The sequence below is a fragment of the Cetorhinus maximus genome, chromosome 3 (assembly GCF_964194155.1).
Source record: "Cetorhinus maximus chromosome 3, sCetMax3.hap1.1, whole genome shotgun sequence".
Classification (NCBI taxonomy): domain Eukaryota; kingdom Metazoa; phylum Chordata; class Chondrichthyes; order Lamniformes; family Cetorhinidae; genus Cetorhinus; species Cetorhinus maximus.
Genome location: NC_135881.1, coordinates 14,978,017 through 14,998,425, shown reverse-complemented (window position 1 = coordinate 14,998,425; position 20,409 = coordinate 14,978,017). Strand labels below are relative to the sequence as shown.

General features: G+C 39.5%; 1 protein-coding gene across 2 annotated transcripts in view; it reads right to left on the bottom strand.

Annotated features, from left to right (window-relative positions):
• Positions 1-8,573: 8,573 nt before the first annotated feature.
• LOC144676215 (meiosis-specific coiled-coil domain-containing protein MEIOC-like) overlaps positions 8,574-20,409 on the bottom strand; it is a 53,375-nt gene continuing 41,539 nt past the window's right edge. For both annotated transcript variants that reach the window (XM_078536705.1, XM_078536714.1), the window contains 2 exons: positions 10,336-10,516; positions 8,574-9,777 (listed from right to left, as the gene is read on the bottom strand). In XM_078536705.1, coding sequence (XP_078392831.1) covers positions 9,491-9,777; positions 10,336-10,516 — 468 coding nt within the window. In that variant the 3' untranslated portion in view covers positions 8,574-9,490. The remainder of the gene's footprint in view (positions 9,778-10,335; positions 10,517-20,409) is intronic.

Here is a 20,409-nt window from a genome sequence, read left to right as displayed (position 1 = left end):
TATGTTTACAGGGAACATAAGTTTCATACCCTATAACAAAAACAATCAAAAAGGTTAACATCAAACTAATTTAAACTTTTATTTCTTTGCAGTTATGTGCTAATTTCCAAACTTTTATTTTAAACAGAGCTCCAAAGCTGCTACACGCCCCAGTTAAATATAAACTGTAACTTTTAAAATAATTCAGCACTTGAAAGCCACAGCTGACTGCAATAAACAATAAATTGATTGTTAGCGAGACTGAATTCAGTAACATTTGTAACAAAAGAACATTGTTTTAAATGATTCACAAAGACAGTACATTTATAATTAAACAGCATTCATTAACAGAACTTTGATTGGTCTACACAATATGTACTGCTGACTTCTCCTCTGAAAGTCTGTGATCAAGATTTTCAGTCCTTGTCCTTTTTTTTGAGATAAGTAATGACTGAACTTACAAAACAAACCACATTGTGCATCTGTGGAACATCTCCAGAGCAGAGCAACCCAACCACATGATTCTATCAACAGGAACTAAAATATTAAACTTTTGCCATAATATTTTTACAGCAGCAATATAGGTTAATTTTCTTGCCAGTATATCCAGTATATGATGACAGCATTTTTTAGTGAACATTGTTATCCCCTAAAAGTAAATAATATCATGACCATCTTTTCCAACACCTTACTTTCACAGGAGAAGTCTGCAATTGCACATTGGTCTTAAGTCTCTGAACTCTTCTACCTTAAGGAAGCAATGGAATTCCTATTATATGCAAATCATACAGGTATTCTAGAAATTCAGTGATTTAGAAACATGCTCAGTTCCAGTTTGTCTCTGGCTAAAACACAATTTACATAAAAATGTCATTAAAAAAACAATTAGTTGCATTGGCTAAAGACCACATTAACCAAGGAAAGTGCAGTGAAAAGATTAACTATTCAAAGCTCAAATTATTTGGCTTTTGAAAATTGTTCCCCTTTGTCGATGTAAATCTAACAAATTACGATAATTAAATTTCCCCTGTATATGAATTAGGTGTTCTTATTTGTGGGGCAAATATATCAACATCTTTCCTCAGGCAAACCAAATTTCCTGTATATTGTATTAAAACTAACATTGGTGATCAAGGCAAAAGACATGATTAAACATATTACTTTAAAAAACTTGGAAATATTGAAGTACCACAAATGCTTTAATTATCAACCTGGGGCAGAAGTGTCAAGGGCCAACCACTTACTGTTAAATGAACAAACTGAGTAAGAAAGGGGAAAGTATATAAGCGATTAATGACATTCGAGCACCTAAAAACTATTGTTAGCAAATTTCACACAGATCTAAGATAGAACATACTGACATTATGGATAACATACTCTTCATTTGATGAGAATACAATTTGTAGATTATTGCATAAATTACATTCCATGCCATTAAATACCAGTGAAGGTTGATTGATTTCACAATTAAGCAAGTGCCTCATGCCTTTTACTGAACCAGACTAATACAAATACATTTAAGAAAATTAGCATGCTAAACTGTTAGCTATACATTGTCATACATTATATAACCGATTTTCTGTGAATAGCTAGCAGAAACTAGCAATATTTTAACTATCAGTAATAACAAGTATAATAATAAAGCTGTTGAATCCAACATACATACAGCTTTTTACCATTTAAAATAAAATATTGTCAGTAAAAGGCACATTACCATATTTAAAATACACATCAAAATGATTTAGAAAGATTACACACACCATGAATACAAATTAACATATATAACCCAAAAAAATAATCTACAATGCCCAATACATTCATTACTAGAGCACAATCCAGTATGGCTACAAAAATAAATTTGTGTAAACAAAATCTAAGAATTTCAAAAATGCACAAGCAAATCTTCTTTAATTCCCTTCGTCACATTGCCGTACATTTAAATGTGTACGTTTTTAATGCTTTATTAAAATCTGTAGCAAACTATTTCCATAAAATTTATACCAAAAATGAGAACTGTAAACCTATTATACAAAGGCATGTTGCAATCTAGATTATAAAAGGCAGCATTGACTTCTGTGGATTTCGACTGTAAACCGTTTTCCTTTATAAATTCAGAATGGTTGTAAAGTTACACATGTGGTCCATCCTAACCAGAAAGATGAAATGTATTCATTTTATTCCAGAGATAAATATATATTCTGGAATATCTCAACAAATCCAATTGTTCATTTCTAAAATTCACTTTCTAACAGAAAACTGTTTCTCCCCGAATAATCCAAATTAGTGACAGTTACCAGAAAAATTAATGCATTGATGAAAAATAAATTGAGTAATTCAGAATGGAAAAGGTGCTCTACATTATAGATTTTTAATTGTGAATAAAGTGAGTGTATGTAGTCTTTAGGGTACAATATTAATGTGACCACAAATTTTCACTGAAGATTAAGGTATAAAGTTTCCACTTCTGTACTTGAAAGCCCATGATTTTCTGTCAACTAAAGTAAATGGGCTAGCCAGAGAATAAAGTAGAATACTTATCTTTAAGGCATTACAACCTACACATAATTTTAGGAGTTTTGCTTTGCATTGTTGAATTAGAAATTGCTATGACTGGATACCATGAATGTACTAAGGAAAAAGATTCTTCAAGATGATTTTGTTTAAATATTATCAGCCCAATTCTTGTTAACTAGCAACCTAGGAGGGGTGGGAAGAGCTGTGTTGGTGGTATATAAAATAAATGCAAATACTAGCCCATGATTTTCTGTCAACTAAAGTAAATGGGCTAGCCAGAGAACAAAGTAGAATACTTATCTTTAAGGCATTACAACCTACACATAATTTTAGGAGTTTTGCTTTGCATTGTTGAATTAGAAATTGCTATGACTGGATACCATGAATGTACTAAGGAAAAAGATTCTTCAAGATGATTTTGTTTAAATATTATTAGCCCAATTATTGTTAACTAGCAACCTAGGAGGGGTGGGAAGAGCTGTGTTGGTGGTATATAAAATAAATGCAAATACTATTCCTTCAGGAAGAAATCAAGTCCCTAACATAGAATACTTCCCAACTATTTGTACAATAGCATAAATGCATACATTCAAGATATCAACAATGAAACAGTTGTACGAATTACTTATTTAATGTTTACGGTTTTTTTAATCCAACAGAATCTAAGCTGTAAATTGCAGAATTTGGATTTTGTTTATCATTAGATGAGGGGTGGGAGGACCACGGTAGTTAAAATAAGAAATTTTAGCAGTGTTTTGAAGGCAGACTATGCATTTTGGGAGCAGGTAGGATGTAAGAAAAGCAATCTTAACAGTTGTAAAATATTAATTAGTCTCATCTCATACCATACTTATATGGTGTAAGCCAAATTATGACAGCTGTCTGTTTTATTAGCATTTAATGGCAATTTTAAAACAGCTTCTTAATGGCAAAATATCTTTGAAGCTGTGGCTCAGTTAGTAGCACTCTTGCCTCTGAGTCAGAAGGTTGTGGATTGAAGTCCCAGCCCAAACAGCATGAAAATCTAGGCTTACATTCCAGTATGGTACTGAGGGAATACTACTCTGTTCGAGGTATCATAGTTCAGATGAGACATCAACCAAGGCCTCGCCTGCTCCTAGGAGGGCATAAAAGAACCGACTGTACTATTTGAATAGCAGGTGAGTTAGCTTTGGTGTTGTGGCTAATGTTTATCTCTCAATCAACATTATCTGGTCATTGTCAGACTGCTATTGATAGGAGCTTGCTGTGCACAAATTGGCTGCCACATTTCCTACAATAATGACCGCACTTCAAAAGTACTTCACTGACTATAAAACAAATGAGGTCATAAAAGATGCTTTATAAATGCAAGCCTGTCTTTAGAACTTTAGCAATCATTGGTTCCACACAAATTATTATTCTAGCTCTTTTCAACATAACCAATGAAACCATATGAATGCACCTTCAGTTGGCTATATCAGCAAATATTAAGTTATATGAGCTTAACCAAAGCCTAAATGCTCAAATCCACTTTGTATTACCATTTAGTTAGACTGTAAAGTCGTTGTGATATAAATGGACAAATTATATAGATTAAGTAAATTTTGCAGAAAGGAAGCCACTACAGAGTATTTCACTCTTTCCTCAATTTTCCGTTAGCATTAACTCAGCACTAATTTGTTAGCCAGTTTTCCTTAATCAAAAATATAATTAATATCAACACTCAACTTTTTACAGTGGCATGTTACACATCTCTGGGTGATACATAAAAGAACGAACATGTATCATTTTAGGAATCCTATCATCCCTAAACTTTACATTCGATGAATTACTTTTGGAGTGCAGTCACTACTCTTTTGTAAGCAAACACCAATTCATACATTTATTGTTCACTAATTAATTTGCATTAATACAAAATTGTCCACAAATAGTTAATGTATGTGTCTTTCTGAACTGCTACATTTTCCTGTATGAGCACATCTAAACTAAGCTGCACTATGTTGTGAAACAAAGATTAGTGAAAATTGTGTTTTACACGTTTCGATAAAGATGCATGAAATCCAGCATTTTTGGAAAAAAAAATTGGACGGTTTAATTAGATTACACACATTTAATAAATGTAATATTTAAATTAAATCTCAACAGTTCGTATATGCTGGCCACATAGGAAATTGAGTTTAAACAAAATGCATTCCATACAAAAGTCTTTTTAAGAATAAGTAAAAATGAAATACAAAGTCACATTTAGGAAGTTATTCAGACTATTGTTTCTTGCACATTTCAGTTGATTGTTGGTTGCTTATAAATGTAAATCTTAACATAGTGAAACCCAAAGACTCTCAATGCTGCCTTTTTTTTTTGATAATTTTATGCGTATGCAGAACTAATGTAATTTCAGTGAGTGCTACTACTTTGCCTTTAAATCTAATCTCATGGTTAGAATAGTCCCAAAGAGATTCCTCCCTGAGCCAATCTTTCCAAATACAAGCTATGAATACTACCTGGTTTATAATACCATTTTTCAAAAATAAGATCACATGGTAATTTTTATTAAAAGCATTAAATTGACAAACAAGTTTAGTGTAATATGGAGGAAAAAACCATTTTTGACCTATGTTAATAGTCCTATAAATATCTTAATCTTTCTCTACATTCACAAAGCTTTAAGACGCAAGACTTCTGATTGTCTAAGCCCAAGTATGAAAACTAGCAGATGACTAGCTCTAAGTAATAGAATGTCTCTACAGTCACTAAATGGTTCCAGAATTCTAGAAATAAATCAGTTAAACAAAAATAGCTTTGGTAACCTAGTACTGTACATAGTTAGATTTGTGAAAAATACTTTGCACATACAACCCAAAAAACTAAATATTAAATATATATTTCCTGAGTAAACAGTTAATCTGATTATTAGGAAGGTTTGGCAAGAATAATCCCATTAATACAGTACATTAGATACTAAATTTGAATTTAAATTAAGTTTGAATCAATATTAAAATAAATATATGGAATGCTTTAAAAATTATAATCCCTTAAACTGATATTACAAAAAAAATCAATTTTGTCTTCATTAAGTGCATGCTAGATCAAATATAGGTACTACATTTATTTCCCCACCACAGAGGGTTAGTAAATCTAAGAACTAATCCTGAGTAACAGTTCTTTTTCTTTCTTAAACTTCTTATACAACTTATAGACTTAAAATGAGATTACTCAAGTTACGTAGCACTCGTACTCATTCATTCAGTCTTTTAGTTCTGAAATGCAGTGATGATGACTACATTACAAAGATTGCACTATGGGAAATATCAGGCTAAACATGCTGGATTATTCCTCCTCAGTAGAGCAATTTATAATTATAGTAAATCCCCCAGTTCAATTAAGCATCCAACAGGATTCTGGTGGATAATGTTTTTCAAATGAGCAAGTAAAACTTTTGTTCCTAGATTTTGCACCTAGTTCTGTTTTTAGACCTTAAAATAGATGAATTAAAGTTGTCACCAGATTTCTAATTCAATAGCTTTAGCAACCCAGGTATTAAAAAGCATACTTTTTTTGAGTAGATGTACATCAATTCAGGAGAAAAAGCACAGCCGTTTACAATTAGGAGTATAGGTTTCAAACTAGGGCAGTTCAAAAGCCTCTTTTGACCAACATCTCATTCAAGAGATTCATTTAATATTGCCTTAATTTGCATTTGGATACAAAATGAGGTTTAAAGTTTTATTTAACAATTACACTTTTTGGGTGGGTTGCTTTAACTTACATTTTTTTTCTCACCTAATCGGGCAAAGTTTGCATACAAGGCAATTATTAAATTGGTTATCTTTCAGGACACTAGAAAAAGTTTTTTTTTAAACAGTGATTAGTAAAGGGGGTAAGAAGGATTTTAGGTGTATGCTATGTATAACAGCAAATTTATAAAAAATACACCTACAATTTTGCTAAGAGCAAACAGAAAATCCTCTCCCCACTTATGCTGAGGGTGATCCTTTGTTTTAACAAAAAGTAATATTAACAATTTGATTTAAGTTTTTAAGATCAATTTTATCAGTAAAGTTTGAAATGGCCATTTCTGCAGATTCACACTACATAATGTTACAAAACAGTACAAAAATGCCACTTTGCTAAGTTAACAGCAATTTTGTACTATTTTCAACAGTAATTGTTAAGGAATTCTCAAATAAAATCCTTAAAACACTGGAAAAGACTTTCTCATTGATGGTGAAAGGAAATGGATTTTACTGCTGGGATTTTACTTTGACGCTCATTCTGGGGATATAGGAAAAGGAAAGGAAGTGCAGACAAAAGATGGCATTACAGTTAGCAAAATTCTTGGTTTCCCCGACCCTCCCCACCCCCAAAACACTGTGGTTTAACATAATGCATATCTAGATTCTACATATTCATGGAGTCCTTTTTTCAATTATACAGTACTCCAGTCAACGTATATTGTTTTAAAATAAACTAATTAGAAAAACTGGTGTACAGACAGCAATGTCTTGTGGTGCAGTGGTACTGTTCCTACCTCTGGGCCAGAAGCTCTGGTTCAAGTCCCATTTCAGGACTTGATGGCCATGGAAGATGCATTCATAACATGGCCAAACTGGTTGATTATCAGCCTGTAAATTCTTCCAATATGCCTGATGAAAAGAGTGGGAGAGTCTTATGGTCAGCCGTAATGCAGAAGGTAGCAGAAATGCTGCAACATGTAAAGCATACCAGGATGAAATATATGGTCAATGAGGGAAGGATTGTTACAGTTAAGATGTTACTGAATTTTACTTGTGGTTAACATGCTATTATTTTCCCCAGGAGGATTCATGTTCATCATCTGAAAGATTGTGAATTTTTCAAATTCTTTCTTCTGAATCCATTTGACATACTAGTGGTATTTGTGAAATTAGAAAAGCTAACAAATTCTTTTCTTCCCCCCTCCTCCTCTAAAATTGCAGAAAGCAAATTAAAATATGATGCAAAACACTCAGCATATTTAAATTAGAGCTCAAAGAATTATTCTACTCCTGCTATACACCTCCCCCGCCACACAACTGAAAAAATGATTAAGCCGGTACTTATATTATGAATCAATGCCTTGAGAAGAGGTGTAATGATATAAAATTAACAGAGAAAGCTTAAAAATGAAAAAGATTATTTTTTGAGAACATGTGGGTACTAGCAGGATTTTATTCTTAGACAGCTGCAAATATGGCACTGGTGTGTTTCATGGGCTGTTAACCGTAATCAGACATGTTAGTTAAAATATCATTTTTTGTAACCTCCCCACTTTTTTGGAGTCCAAATGCAAGAATAGACCTATTTCTGAAGTGAGCTCAAAAGATAATTAAAAGTTATTGATGCACGTTTAATTGTTTGAGGTGTTAAGTCTACATATATGGATGCAGGTACAATTTTTTCAGTTTGCTCATCTGAGAAAAGAAACCCATGACTAAATAACTCACCAATGTAAAAACTGGATGACTGCTTTTAAGTGCTTGACATTAATAACTAAATTGTTCTTGGGTGTACAGGCACATAACAGTGTATTTCTTTAGCAAATAATCTCAAACAGAATTGTTCAATAATATATCTTAAAACTCTACAATTCCATAACAGTGAGTTATGAAAATCTTGTCAACTAAGTGGATAGGCAAATACTCTTTTTTCCAAATAGCCCTGTTTTTGGTTTGAGGATTTCATTTGCCATTATAATCTGATTTATTCATGTGACTACAAAGTAGAGTTAAAGATAACATTTGGGTTCTAAATAATTGAAAGTAATCAATTTTCTGGACAGTTTTTTTTAAAAAGGATAGAATTCCAATTGTAGTTTCTAACCTTCCTCAAACCTTCTTATCAATGATCAGTATCACAATACTATGGAAAGTGAACAGTACTGTTCTAAAGTTCTAGTGCCTAAACTAAATTTAGGATTTGATCAGGTTACATAACTAGTTAAAAGAAAGACAAGATTGCAACAAATTCTGTAACCACACACACAATTTCAGCTAGAATGTGAAAATGGATAATCCACTGAATATATAAATCATTCCCTTCCAGAGGATTTTAGTACCATTACTATTTTTTTTGTTGCAAAGTTCAATGTTACAATAGGTCTTGTGTGTTAAGCCTTAGTTAGATAGGTCTAATGACAGTTATTAAACCTCATCAGAATGGAACATATTCTCAGTTTTCAATAAATTTTCATAATCTAAAGTAGTCATGAAGAAATATTCTACATAATTGCAAAGCATAAAAGAACATGCTTCATTGATTGCATTTTTGAGTAAATTCAACTCATAGTAGAAATTATACTGCCCTTTACAAAATAAAGAAAGGTAAATTACTGAATTCTTTACAGGTCTCAAATATGTCAAAATCAGGCCAAAATGGGTGCTATTTAAAACTGCAAACAGTACTGTATTCCCTTAGTTTTGTCAACAATGCTCACTCACCTCATTCATTAAAATTAAAATTCTTGTCTCAGCATTAAGGAAAAAAACAGCAATTATTTGGTTTCTCCTCTCTTCCACACAAGATTTGGTGCAATCTCCTGAACAGTATGGTTACTATCTGGTGATATTAACATATACCAAAGCCAGTTTCAAATAGAAATATGTTTGCCAATATCCTGATGCAGCTGAAATGGCTCATTACAGCACAAACTGGTATAGCACCAGAAGTGGTTATCAAAAATAATATTTTCACACTGTACTGAGATCAAATTTCACTTTCCAATTTTCTCAGAAATTGATAACCAAGCAATGTCTTTCCACATCACTCCTCCTCTCTCTTCTCAGGTATACAACTTGCCCTTACCATTCAGATTACCAGGTTAATTTCAAATTTAGGGAAGCTATTTTTTAAACACATGTGGCTCATCATTAATCCTAAAAGTTCATACAATGCAAACAGATACTTCAATACTGCTTTAAACACTTCATCCACAGTTTGACATATTCCATAGCAGAACTCACAAAACAGAACAGCAGCTGCATGTTAAGCTGTTACTTTTTCAACATGCTTCTCTCTTACAATCACTTTCTATCTTTATTGCTGCATATCCAGCATGGTCAGATTCAGGTTTCTCCAGTATTTTCTCTTCACTGAATCTTTTGTCCTCATTTTTGATAGCACCTCCTTGACCCAGCTCTTTTAGTGCTTTTTCAATTTCAACTTGCTTGACTAGAATCCCTAGGGAACATTTTGGCAAGGTCATCTGCAATGCACACCAGAGAGCAGTACGAGCCTTGCGTGTTGACATAGTTAAATCCTTTATGGCAGCTGCCAGGGCCAAAACATCTGCAAAAGCAAACAGGCAATGAGGATATTATCACAGATAGCGAGAGGACTCAAAATTAATTCTGCATGAGAACAGTTTATATCACAATAGTCAAATGAGAGAGCAAGACATTTCCTTAGAAATCAGTCAATACATTCAATTGTCAACACACATTTAGTGCATTGCCACGTGTAGAAAACTTTGTGATCCGAGATTTATAAGTTCTTCAACAAGCATCTGTGTATGAAGAGCAGTAAATACATTCATATTGCATTTTATTACACACTAGAAAGTTGTCAATTAATAGTCTGTTCTTTTTATGGTGCTTTATAAGCTAACCAAAAAAAACCCTTGGCTTCGGATATACCCAAAAGTTATGAAGGAAAGAATATTGGGACCAATGTTTCTAAAAGGGTTAGATTCTTGTATGACTTGCCAGGCAGAAAGACAGTGGTGTCCTATTTGTTCAATTTCCCATACAAAGAAGAAAGGATGATATTTTAATAATAGCACATTCAATTCTCTTTTGCTTAAATTCCAATCATCACCTATACCAGAATATACTGTGAACTGCTTACCCTTATCATCATTGTAGCGAGGTGCTCCTTGTCTTTGACGATTTGCAGCATTAATTATTTCATCTTTACGACGTGCTTGCGTGACATGAATGGCTTCCAAATGGCAATTGAGGGTTGAAGATATATTAGCATGAACAGGAGAACTTCGGAGACGTTCCATTTTGCCAAGCAAAGTCAAGACCTGCCACACAATTCAAACATCAGCTAGAAAGGCTTCCATTCCTAGTGAATATGTTACATTTTCTTAGAGGCAAACTTAACTATGCTCAACACTGCAATGATAGGTATTTCTCCATGAAGTTCCTCATTGGTCTCCAAAGTATAACCTTTGTCACTAATTTCTGTTTACCAGTCTCAATTGGCTCAACTGGTAGTTCCCTCGCCTCCGAGTCAGAATTCCAGGGCTTCTAGCTAATAATCAAGGCAAACACCCCAGTACTGAGGTGCCATTTTTTGTGGGGGCATGTTACCACAGGTAATGTCGCTAGACTAGTGTCAGGCCTGGACATGCTCCAGGGACATGAGTTCAAATCCCACCACAGCAGTTAGTGGAATTTAAATTCAATTATCAGCAGAGATGGCTGGCTGGTGGGAGGCAGACAAGGACCACCTGGGAGAGAATGTTGGGAGGAGGTGGTGGTGGGACGGGGAGCTGTTTAACCTGGCTGGAGGGCACTGGGGGACGGGAGGCATAAATTCATGGGAGTCTTCAAATGGAGAATGTGATTGGCATAGGAGAAAGGGGGGGTGGTAATGGGATGAGGGATGACATGAAAAGGATGAAAAAACCGGGATGGGTAGAGCATGAAGGGAATGGCATACGAGGGATAGATTGGGATAAATAAGTACTGTTGCAACTGACACTAATTTCACTCCATCATTGACTCCAGACCCCATGAAGTTTAATGGCATCTAGTCCAACATGGGCAAGGAAACCTCCTTCTGATTACCAGCTTATGTGGTCCCTCAGCTAATGAATCAGTGCTATTGCTGATGTTGAACACCACTTGAAGAAGCACTGAGGGTAGCAAGGGCACAGAATGTACTCCGGGTGGGGGATTTCAATATACATCAGCAACAGTATCTCGCCAACACCACTACTGACCGAGTTGGTCAAATCCTGAAGAACATTCCTGGCAGGCAGGCAGCATGAGCAGCAACAAGAGAGGAAAAAACCTACTTGGCCTCATTCTCATCAACCTGTAGCAGATGCATCTGTCCATGACAGTATTTGTAGGAGTGACCATTACACACTTCTTTTGGAGATGAAGTTCCCCCATTCACACTGAGGATATGCTCCACCATGTTGCACAGCATTATATGCAATCGATTTAGAACAGCTAGATCAAAATCAAGGATCCATGAGGCGTTATGGTCATCAGCAGCAGCTGAACTAAATTCAACCAGTTTCTTCTTGCCTATGACATCTAGCAGCTTTACAAATTTAAATCAGTGTGCCAAGTCACAGTACTGTGTGCTGTTAGGTGATGGAATCCTGCAGCAAATTTTCATTAGCCACATTCATTCATAATGTGGCGTACAATCTGATCTGGTGATAACAATCACATGCTGAGCTGTCCTTGAAATTGCTTTTGTGGAGGAGGTGTGATGTCCTTGCATACAGAGTAGGTAGCGAGTTCCAGGTCACGATCACTCACTGTGTAAAAAAGTTCATTCCTCAGAATTGTGCCAATAAGTCTATATTGCTTCCGCCTATCCCTTCTGCCAAAATGCATCACTTCACACTTCTCTGAATAAAATTCCATCTGCCACTTGTCTGCCCATTCTACTAGCCTACCTATGTCCTGTTGCAGTCAATTGGTATCATCCTCACTGCTTGCCACACCTCCAGGTTTGGTATCACCAGCAAATTCAGAAATGTTACTTATTTCAATATGCAAGTCGTTCATATATATCAAACAAGTGAAGAGGGCACTCTGTAGGGTGCATACCTCCACCACACTGGGTTAACTCAGCTCTTTAGGGTTTTTCTCTGCCTGGTTAACATGTAATTATACCGCTGAAAAAAAAATCTTTATTAAGAGCTTCCATCTCACTGAAAAGGCTTCAGGCCAATCTACAAACAACAAACTGTTCTGAAAATACTGTTCACGTTTTGATAGTTGTGACAAATTATACCACAGCAGCTAAGATGATCCACAATATTCTAAAACAATCAACAATATTCTAAATAAAATGACCAGCAACATTTGCCTTATCTCCCAATGTTAACAGGTCCTTTAAAAGATTCCAGGAACCGGATCCAGATGCCATCCTTGCCAAAAACTAATCAGTTCTTCCTTGGGGCATACCCCATCTGAGCACCACGTTTGATTGGAATCTGTCCAATTTTTTTTGAAATACATTGTTTACAGCCAAACAGACTAACAAACGGATGAAAACATTACCTCCGCTCACCCTCAGTGGTGGAGGCAAAGCAGTGGACTTGGCACCGAATCTTGGGGAACACAACTGTCTACCACTCTCCAGACTGAAAAACAACCACTTACTACAACTCACTGTTTTCTGTCCTTAAGACAATTTTTATCCAAGCTGACACTGATCCTCTTATTCGGAGTCTCAATTTTATTACCCAGTCTATTACCTTTTTATTCTTTCACGGGATTTGGGCACCACTGGATAGGCCAACATTTATTGCCCATCCCAAATGGCCTTCGTGAACCACTGCAGCCCAAATAGTTTAGGTACACCTTCAGTGCCGTTACAGAGGGTGATCCAGGATTTTGACCCAGCAATAGTGAAGAAATGGCGATACAGTCTAAATCGAGGTCAGGATGGTGTGTAGCTTGGAGGGGAACTTGAAGGTAGTGGTGTATCTGCTCCCTTTTCCTTCTAGGTGGTAAATGTTGCAAGTTTGGAGGGAGCATTGGTGAGTTGTATCAGTGCATCTTATAGATGGTACACACTGCTGCCATTGTTCGTCAGTGGTGGAGGGAGTGAATGTTGAAGGTGGTGCGTGGGTGCCGATCAAGCAGGGTGCTTTGTCCCGGATGGTGTCAAGCCTCAAGTGGCTTTGGAGCTGCACTCATCCAGGCAAGTGGAGAGTATTCCATCATACTCCTGACCGGTGCTCAGGCTTTAAGGAATCAGGCAATGAGTTACTCACCACAGAATTCCCAGCCTCTGACCTACTCTTGTAGCCACAGTATTTATATGGCTGGTCCAGTTCAGTTTCTGGTCAATGGTAACCCCATGGATGTTGTTAATGGGGGATACAGCAATGGCAATGCAATTGAATGTCAAGGGGGATGCTTAAATTCTCTCTGATGGAAGTGGTTATTGCCTGGCACTTGCGTGGCGCAAATGTTACTTGCCACTCATCAGCCCAAGCCTGAATGTATTCCAGGTCTTGTTGCATATGGGCACAGGCTGCTTCAGTATATGAAGACTAATGAATGCTGCTAAACATTATGCAATCATCAGCGAACATCCCCACTATTGACCTGATGATTTTTTTATTCATTCACAGGATGTGGGGTTCACTAGCTGGGCCAGCATGTATTGCCCATCCCTAGTTGTCCTTGAAACGGTGGTGGTGAGCTGCCTTCTTGAACCACTGCAGTCCATGTGGTGTAGGTACACCCACAGTGCTGTTAGGAAGGGAGTTCCAGGATTTTGACCCAGCTACAGTGAAGGAATGGCGATATATTTCCAAGTCAGGATGGTGAGTGACTTGGAGGGGAACTTCCAGGTGGTGGTGTTCACATCTAACTCCTGCCCTGGTCCTTCTAGATGGTAGTGGTCTTGGGTTTGGAAGGTGCTGTTAAGGAGCCTTGGTGAATTCCTGCAGTGCATCTTGTAGATGGTACACACTGCTGCTACTGTGCATTGGTGGTGGAGGGAGTGAATGTTTGTGGATGTGGTGCCAATCAAGCGGGCTGTTTTGTCCTGGATGGTGTCAAGCTTGAGTGTTGTGGGAGCTGCACTCATCCAGGCAAGTATTCCATCACACTCCTGACTTGCGCTTTGTGGATGGTGGACAGGCTTTGGGGAGTCAGGTGGTGAGTTACTCGTCACAGGATTCCTAGCCCCTGACCTGCCCTTGTAGCGACAGTATTTATATGGTTAGTCCAGTACAGTTTCTGGTCAATGGTAATCACAGAATCACAGTGCAGAAGAGGCCCTCCTTCGGCCCATCGAGTTTGCACCGACACGTGAGAAACACCTGACCTACCTACCTAATCCCATTTACCAGCACTTGGCCCATAGCCTTGAATATTATAACGTGCCAAGTGCTCATCCAGGTACTTTTTAAATGATGTGAGGCAACCTGCCTCCACCACCCACCCAGGCAGCGCATTCCAGACCGTCACCACCCTCTGGGTAAAAAATTTTTTCCTCACATCCCCCCTGAACTTCCTGCCCCTCACTTTGAACTTGTGTCCCCTCGTGACTGACCTTTCAACCAAGAGGAATAGCTGCTCCCTATCCACCCAGTCCATGCCCCTCAATCTTGTACACCTCAATCAGGTCACCCGAAGAGAACACAAGTCTATCCACTCTCTCTTCATTACTTAAATGTTTCATCCCAGGCAACATCCTGGTGAATCTCCTCTGCATCCTCTCCAGGATGTTGATAGTGGGGGATTTCAGTGACGGTAATGCCATTGAACATCAAGGGGTGATGGTTAGGTTCTCTCTTGTTGGAAGTCACTGCCTGGCACTTGTGTGGCACGAATGTTACTTGCCACTTGTCAGCCCAAGCCTCAATATTGTCCAGGTCTTGCTGCATTTGGACATGGACTGCTTCAGCACCTGAGTCGTCGTGAATGGTGCTGAACATTGTGCAATCATCAGCGAACATCCCCACTTCCGAACTTATGATGGAAGGAAGGTCATTAATGAAGCAGCTGAAGATGGTTGGGCCAAGGAAACTACCCTGCGGAACTCCTGCAGTGATGTCCTGAGAGCTGAGCTAAGTGACCTCCAACAACCACAAACATCATCCTTTGTGCTAGGTATGACTCCAACCAGTGGAGCATTTTCCCCCCGATTCCCATTGACTCCAGTTTTGGCTAGGGCTCATTGGTGTCACACTCGGTCAAATCCAGCCTTGATGTCAAGGACAGTCACTCTCACCTCACCTCGGGAGTTCAGCTCTTTTGTCCATGTTTGAACCAAGGTTGTAAATAGCTCAGGAGCTGAGTGGCCCTGGTGGAACCCAAACTGGGCGTCAGCGAGCAGGTTGTTGCTAAGAAGTGCTGCTTGATAACACTGTTGATGACTCCTTTCATTACTTTACTGATGATCGAGAGGAGACTGATAGGGTGGTAATTGGCTGGGTTGGATTTGTCCTGCTTTTTGTGTACAGAACATACCTGGGCAATTTTCCACATAGCCAGGTAGAAGCGAATGTTGGAGCTGTATTGGAACAGCTTGGCTAGTGAAGCGGCAAGTTCTGGAGCACAAGTTTTCAAAAATATAAACAGAATATTGGCAGGGTCCATAGCCTTTGCACTATCCAGTGCCTTCAACCATTTCTACATATCACATGGAGTGAATCGAATTAGGCCATAAGACATAGGAGCAGAAATTAGGCCATTCAAGTCTACTCCGCCATTCAATCATGGCTGATAAGTTTCTCAATCCCATTCTCCCGCCTTCGCCCCGTAACCTTTGATCCCCTTACCAATCAAGAACCTATCTATCTCGGTCTTAAATACACTCAATGACCTGGCCTCCACAGCCTTCTGTGGCAATGAGTTCCATAGATTCACCACTCTCTGGCTAAAGAAGTTTCTCCTCATCTCTGTTCTAAAAGGTCTTCCCTTTACTCTGAGGCTGTGCCCTCGGGTCCTAGTCTCTCCTACTAATGGAAACATCTTTCCCACGTCCACTCTATCCAGGCCTTTCAGTATTCTGTAAGTTTCAATCAGATCCCCCCCATATCCATCGAGCATAGACCCAGAGTCCTCAAACGTTCCTCATATGTTAAGCCTTTCATTCCTGGGACCGTTCTCGTGAACCTCCTCTGGATCCTCCCCAGGGCCAGTACATCCTTCCTGAGATACGGGGCCCAAAATTGCTCACAATATTCTAAATGTGGTCTGACCAGAGCCTTATAAAGCCTCAGCAGCACATCCCTGCTTTTATATTCTAGTCCTCTCAAAATAAATGCCAACATTGCATTTGCCTTCCTAACTACCGACTCAACCTGCAAGTTAACCTTAAGAGAATCCTGGACTAGGACTCCCAAGTCCCTTTGCACTCCAGATTTCTGAATTCTCTCCCCATTTAGAAAATAGTCTATGCCTCTATTCTTCCTACCAAAGTGCATGACCTCACCTTGTATTCAATCTGCCACTTCTTTGCCCATTCTCCTAACCTGTCCAAATCCTTCTGCAGCCTCCCCGCCTCCTCAATACTACCTGTCCCTCCACCTATCTTTGTATCATCTGCAAACTTAGCCAGGATGCCCTCAGTTCCTTCATCTAGATCATTAATGTATAAAGTGAAAAGTTGTGGTCCCAACACTGACCCCTGCAGAACTCCACTAGTCACAGGCCGCCATCCTGAGAAGGACCCCCTTATCCCCACTCTCTGCCTTCTGCCAGACAGCCAATCTTCTATCCATGCTAGTACCTTTCCTCTAACACCATGGGCTCTTATCTTACTGAGCAGCCTCCTGTGTGGCACCTTGTCAAAGGCCTTCTGTAAGTCCAAGTAGATAACATCCATTGGCTCTCCTTTGTCTAACCTACTCGTTACCTCCTCAAAGAATTCTAACAGATTTGTCAGGCATGACCTCCCCTTGATGAAAGCATGCTGACTTTGCCCTATTTCATCATGCACTTCCAAGTATTCTGAAATCTCATCCTTAATAATGGACTCTAAAATCTTACCAACGACCAAGGTCAGGCTAATCGACCTGTAATTTCCCGTCTTTTGCCTCACTCCCTTCTTAAACAGGGGGCTTACATTAGCGATTTCCCAGTCCTCTGGGACCCTCCCTGACTCCAGTGATTCCTGAAAGATCACCACTAACGCCTCCACTATCTCTTCAGCTATCTCCTTCAGAACTCTGGGGTGTAATCCATCTGGCCCAGGTGATTTATCCACCTTCTCCTTGGTAATGGCCACCATACTCACCTCTGCCCCCTGACTCTCTTGAACTTTGGGGATGTCACTCGTGTCTTCCACCATGAAGACTGACGCAAAGTACCTATTCAGTTCCTCCGCCATTTCTTTGTTCCCCACTACTACTTCTCCAGCGTCATTTTCCAGCGGCCCAATGTCCACTTTTGCCTCTCTCTCACCCTTTACATATCTAAAAAAACTCTTGCAATCTTTTATATTACTTGCAAGTTTACCCTCATATTTAATCTTCTCCCTCCTTATTTCTTTTTTAGTTGTCCTCTGTTGGTCATTGTAGGCTTCCCAATCCCCTGGTTTCCCACTGCTCTTCGCCGCATTGTATGCTTTCTCTTTAGCTTTTATGCTGTCCCTGACTTCCCTTGTCAGCCATGGTTGCCTCGTCCTCCCTTTACGCTTCTTCTTCCTAGGGATGAATTTTTGCTGTGTCTCCCAAATTACTCCCAGAAACTTCTGCCATTGCTGTTCCACTGTCTTTCCTGCTAGGCTCATCTCCTAGTCAATTCTGGCCAGCTCCTCCCTCATGCCTCTGTAGTTGCCTTTATTCAACTATAATACCGTTACATCTGATTCCAGCTTTTTGCTCTCAAATTGCAGGGTAAATTCTATCATATTATGATCACTTCCTCCTAAGGGTTCCTTCACCTTAAGCTCCCTTATCAAATCTGCCTCATTACACATCATTAAATCTAGAATTGCCTGTTCCCTAGTGGGCTCCACCACAAGCTGCTCCAAAAAACCATCTCGTAGACATTCCACAAATTCCTTTTCTTGGGATCCACTACCAACCTGATTTTCCCAGTCTACCTGCATATTGAAATTCCCCCATGATCACTGTAACCTTGCCTTTCTTACACGCCTTTTCTATCTCCTGGTGTATCTTGTGCCACAGGTCCTGACTACTGTTCGGAGGCCTGTACATAACTCCCATTATGGTTTTTTTACCTTTGCGGTTCCTCAACTCTACCCACACAGATTCTACATCATCTGACCCTACGTTATTTCTTGCTATCGATTTAATTTCATTTCTTACTAACAAAGCAACCCCACCCCCTCTGCCAACCTGCCTATCTTTTCGAAAGGATGTATATCCTTGGATATTTAGCTCCCAATCCTGATCCCCTTGCAGCCATGTCTCCGTGATGCCCACCACATCATATCTGCCAATTTCAATCTGCGCCACAAGCTCATTTACCTTATTTCGTATACTGCGTGCATTCAGATACAATACCTTCTGTCCTGTATTTCCCGTCCCCTTTCTCATTGTCGTCCCTTTATCTGATGTGCTTGAAGTTAGATTCCTAGCCCTTTCCAAACACTCTGTCCTATTTTGTATTCTGGGGACTTTAACAGCCCCTCAAGGGCTCTCGTTTCTTTTCAGTTTTTTCATAATTTTCCATGAAGTTGAATCCACCCCCCCCACATGCTAACCTGCTGTTTTGTTTCCCGTTAGTCATACTTCTTGGGAGTTTTACCCTTCCCTCCCCCCGCACTTTCTAGTTTAAAGTCCTGTTGACCACTCTATTTACCCTTTTCGCTCGAACATTGGTCCCAGATTGGTTCAGGTGGAGACCATCCCAACGGTACAGATCCCTCCTGTTCCAATACTGATGCCAGTGCCCCACGAAATGGAACCCCTCTTTCCCGCACCACGTGTTTAGCCACGTGTTTACTTCCCTTATTCTCGTGTCCCTATGCTGAATTGGCTGAAGACTGGCATCTACGATGCTGGGGACCTCCAGAGGAAGCCAAGATGGACCATCGACTCAGCACTTCTGGCTGATGATTGTTGCGTATGCATCATTGAGGATGGGGATATTTGTGGAGTCTCCTCCTCCAGTGAGTTGTTTAATTGTCCACCACCATTCACGACTGGATGTGGCAGGACTGCAGAGCTTATATCTGATCCGTTGGCTGTGGGATCGCTTAGCCCTGTCTATCACTTTCTGGTTGTGCTGTTTGTCACGCAAGTAGTCCTGTGTTATAGCTTCACCAGGTTGACACCTCATTTTAAGTGTGCCTGGTGCAGCTCCTGGCATGCCCTCCTGCACTGCTCATTGAACCAGGGTTGATCCTCTGGTTTGATGGTAATGGTAGAGTGGGGGATATGCTGGGCATGAGGTTACAGATTGTTTTCGAGTACAGTTCTGCTGCTGCTGATGGCCCACAGCGCCTCATGGATGCCCAGTCTTGAGTTGCCAGGTCTGTTCGAACTCTATCCCATTTAGCACGGTGGTGGTGCCACACAATACGATGGAGGGTATCCTCAATATGAAGGCAGGACTTTGTCTCCACGACTCTGCAGTGGCTATTCCTACAGATACTGTCATGGACAGATGCATCTGTGGCAAGCAGGTTGGTGAGGATGAGGTCAAGTATGTTTTTCCCTCTTGTTGGTTCCCTCACCACCTGCCGCAGACCCAGTCTAGCTGCTACGTCTTTTAGGACTCAGCCAGCTCGGTCAGTAGCGGTGTTACCAAGGCACTCTTGGTGATGGACATTGAAGTCCCCCAACCAGAGTACGTTCTGCGCCCGTGAGACAGGACATACCCAGGGATGGTGATGGTGCAAGATACGATTCTGTGAGGATGACTATGTCAGGCTGTTGCTTGACTAGTCTGTGAGACAGCTCTCTCAATTTTGGCACTAGTCCCAGATGTTACTAAGGAGGACTATGCAGGGTCGACAGGGCTGAGCTTGCTGGTGTCGTTTCCGGTACCTAGGTCAATGCCAAGTGGTCCATCCGGTTTCATTCCATTTTTGAGACCTTGTAGCAGTTTGATACAACTGAGTGGCTTGCTAGGCCATTTCAGAGGGCATTTAAGAGTCAGCTACATGGGTATGGAGTCACATGTAGGTAAAGACAACAGATTTCCTTCCCTAAAGGACATTAGTGAACCAGGTAGGTTTTTACAACAATTGACAATGGTTTCATGGTCATTATTAGACTTTTAATGCCAG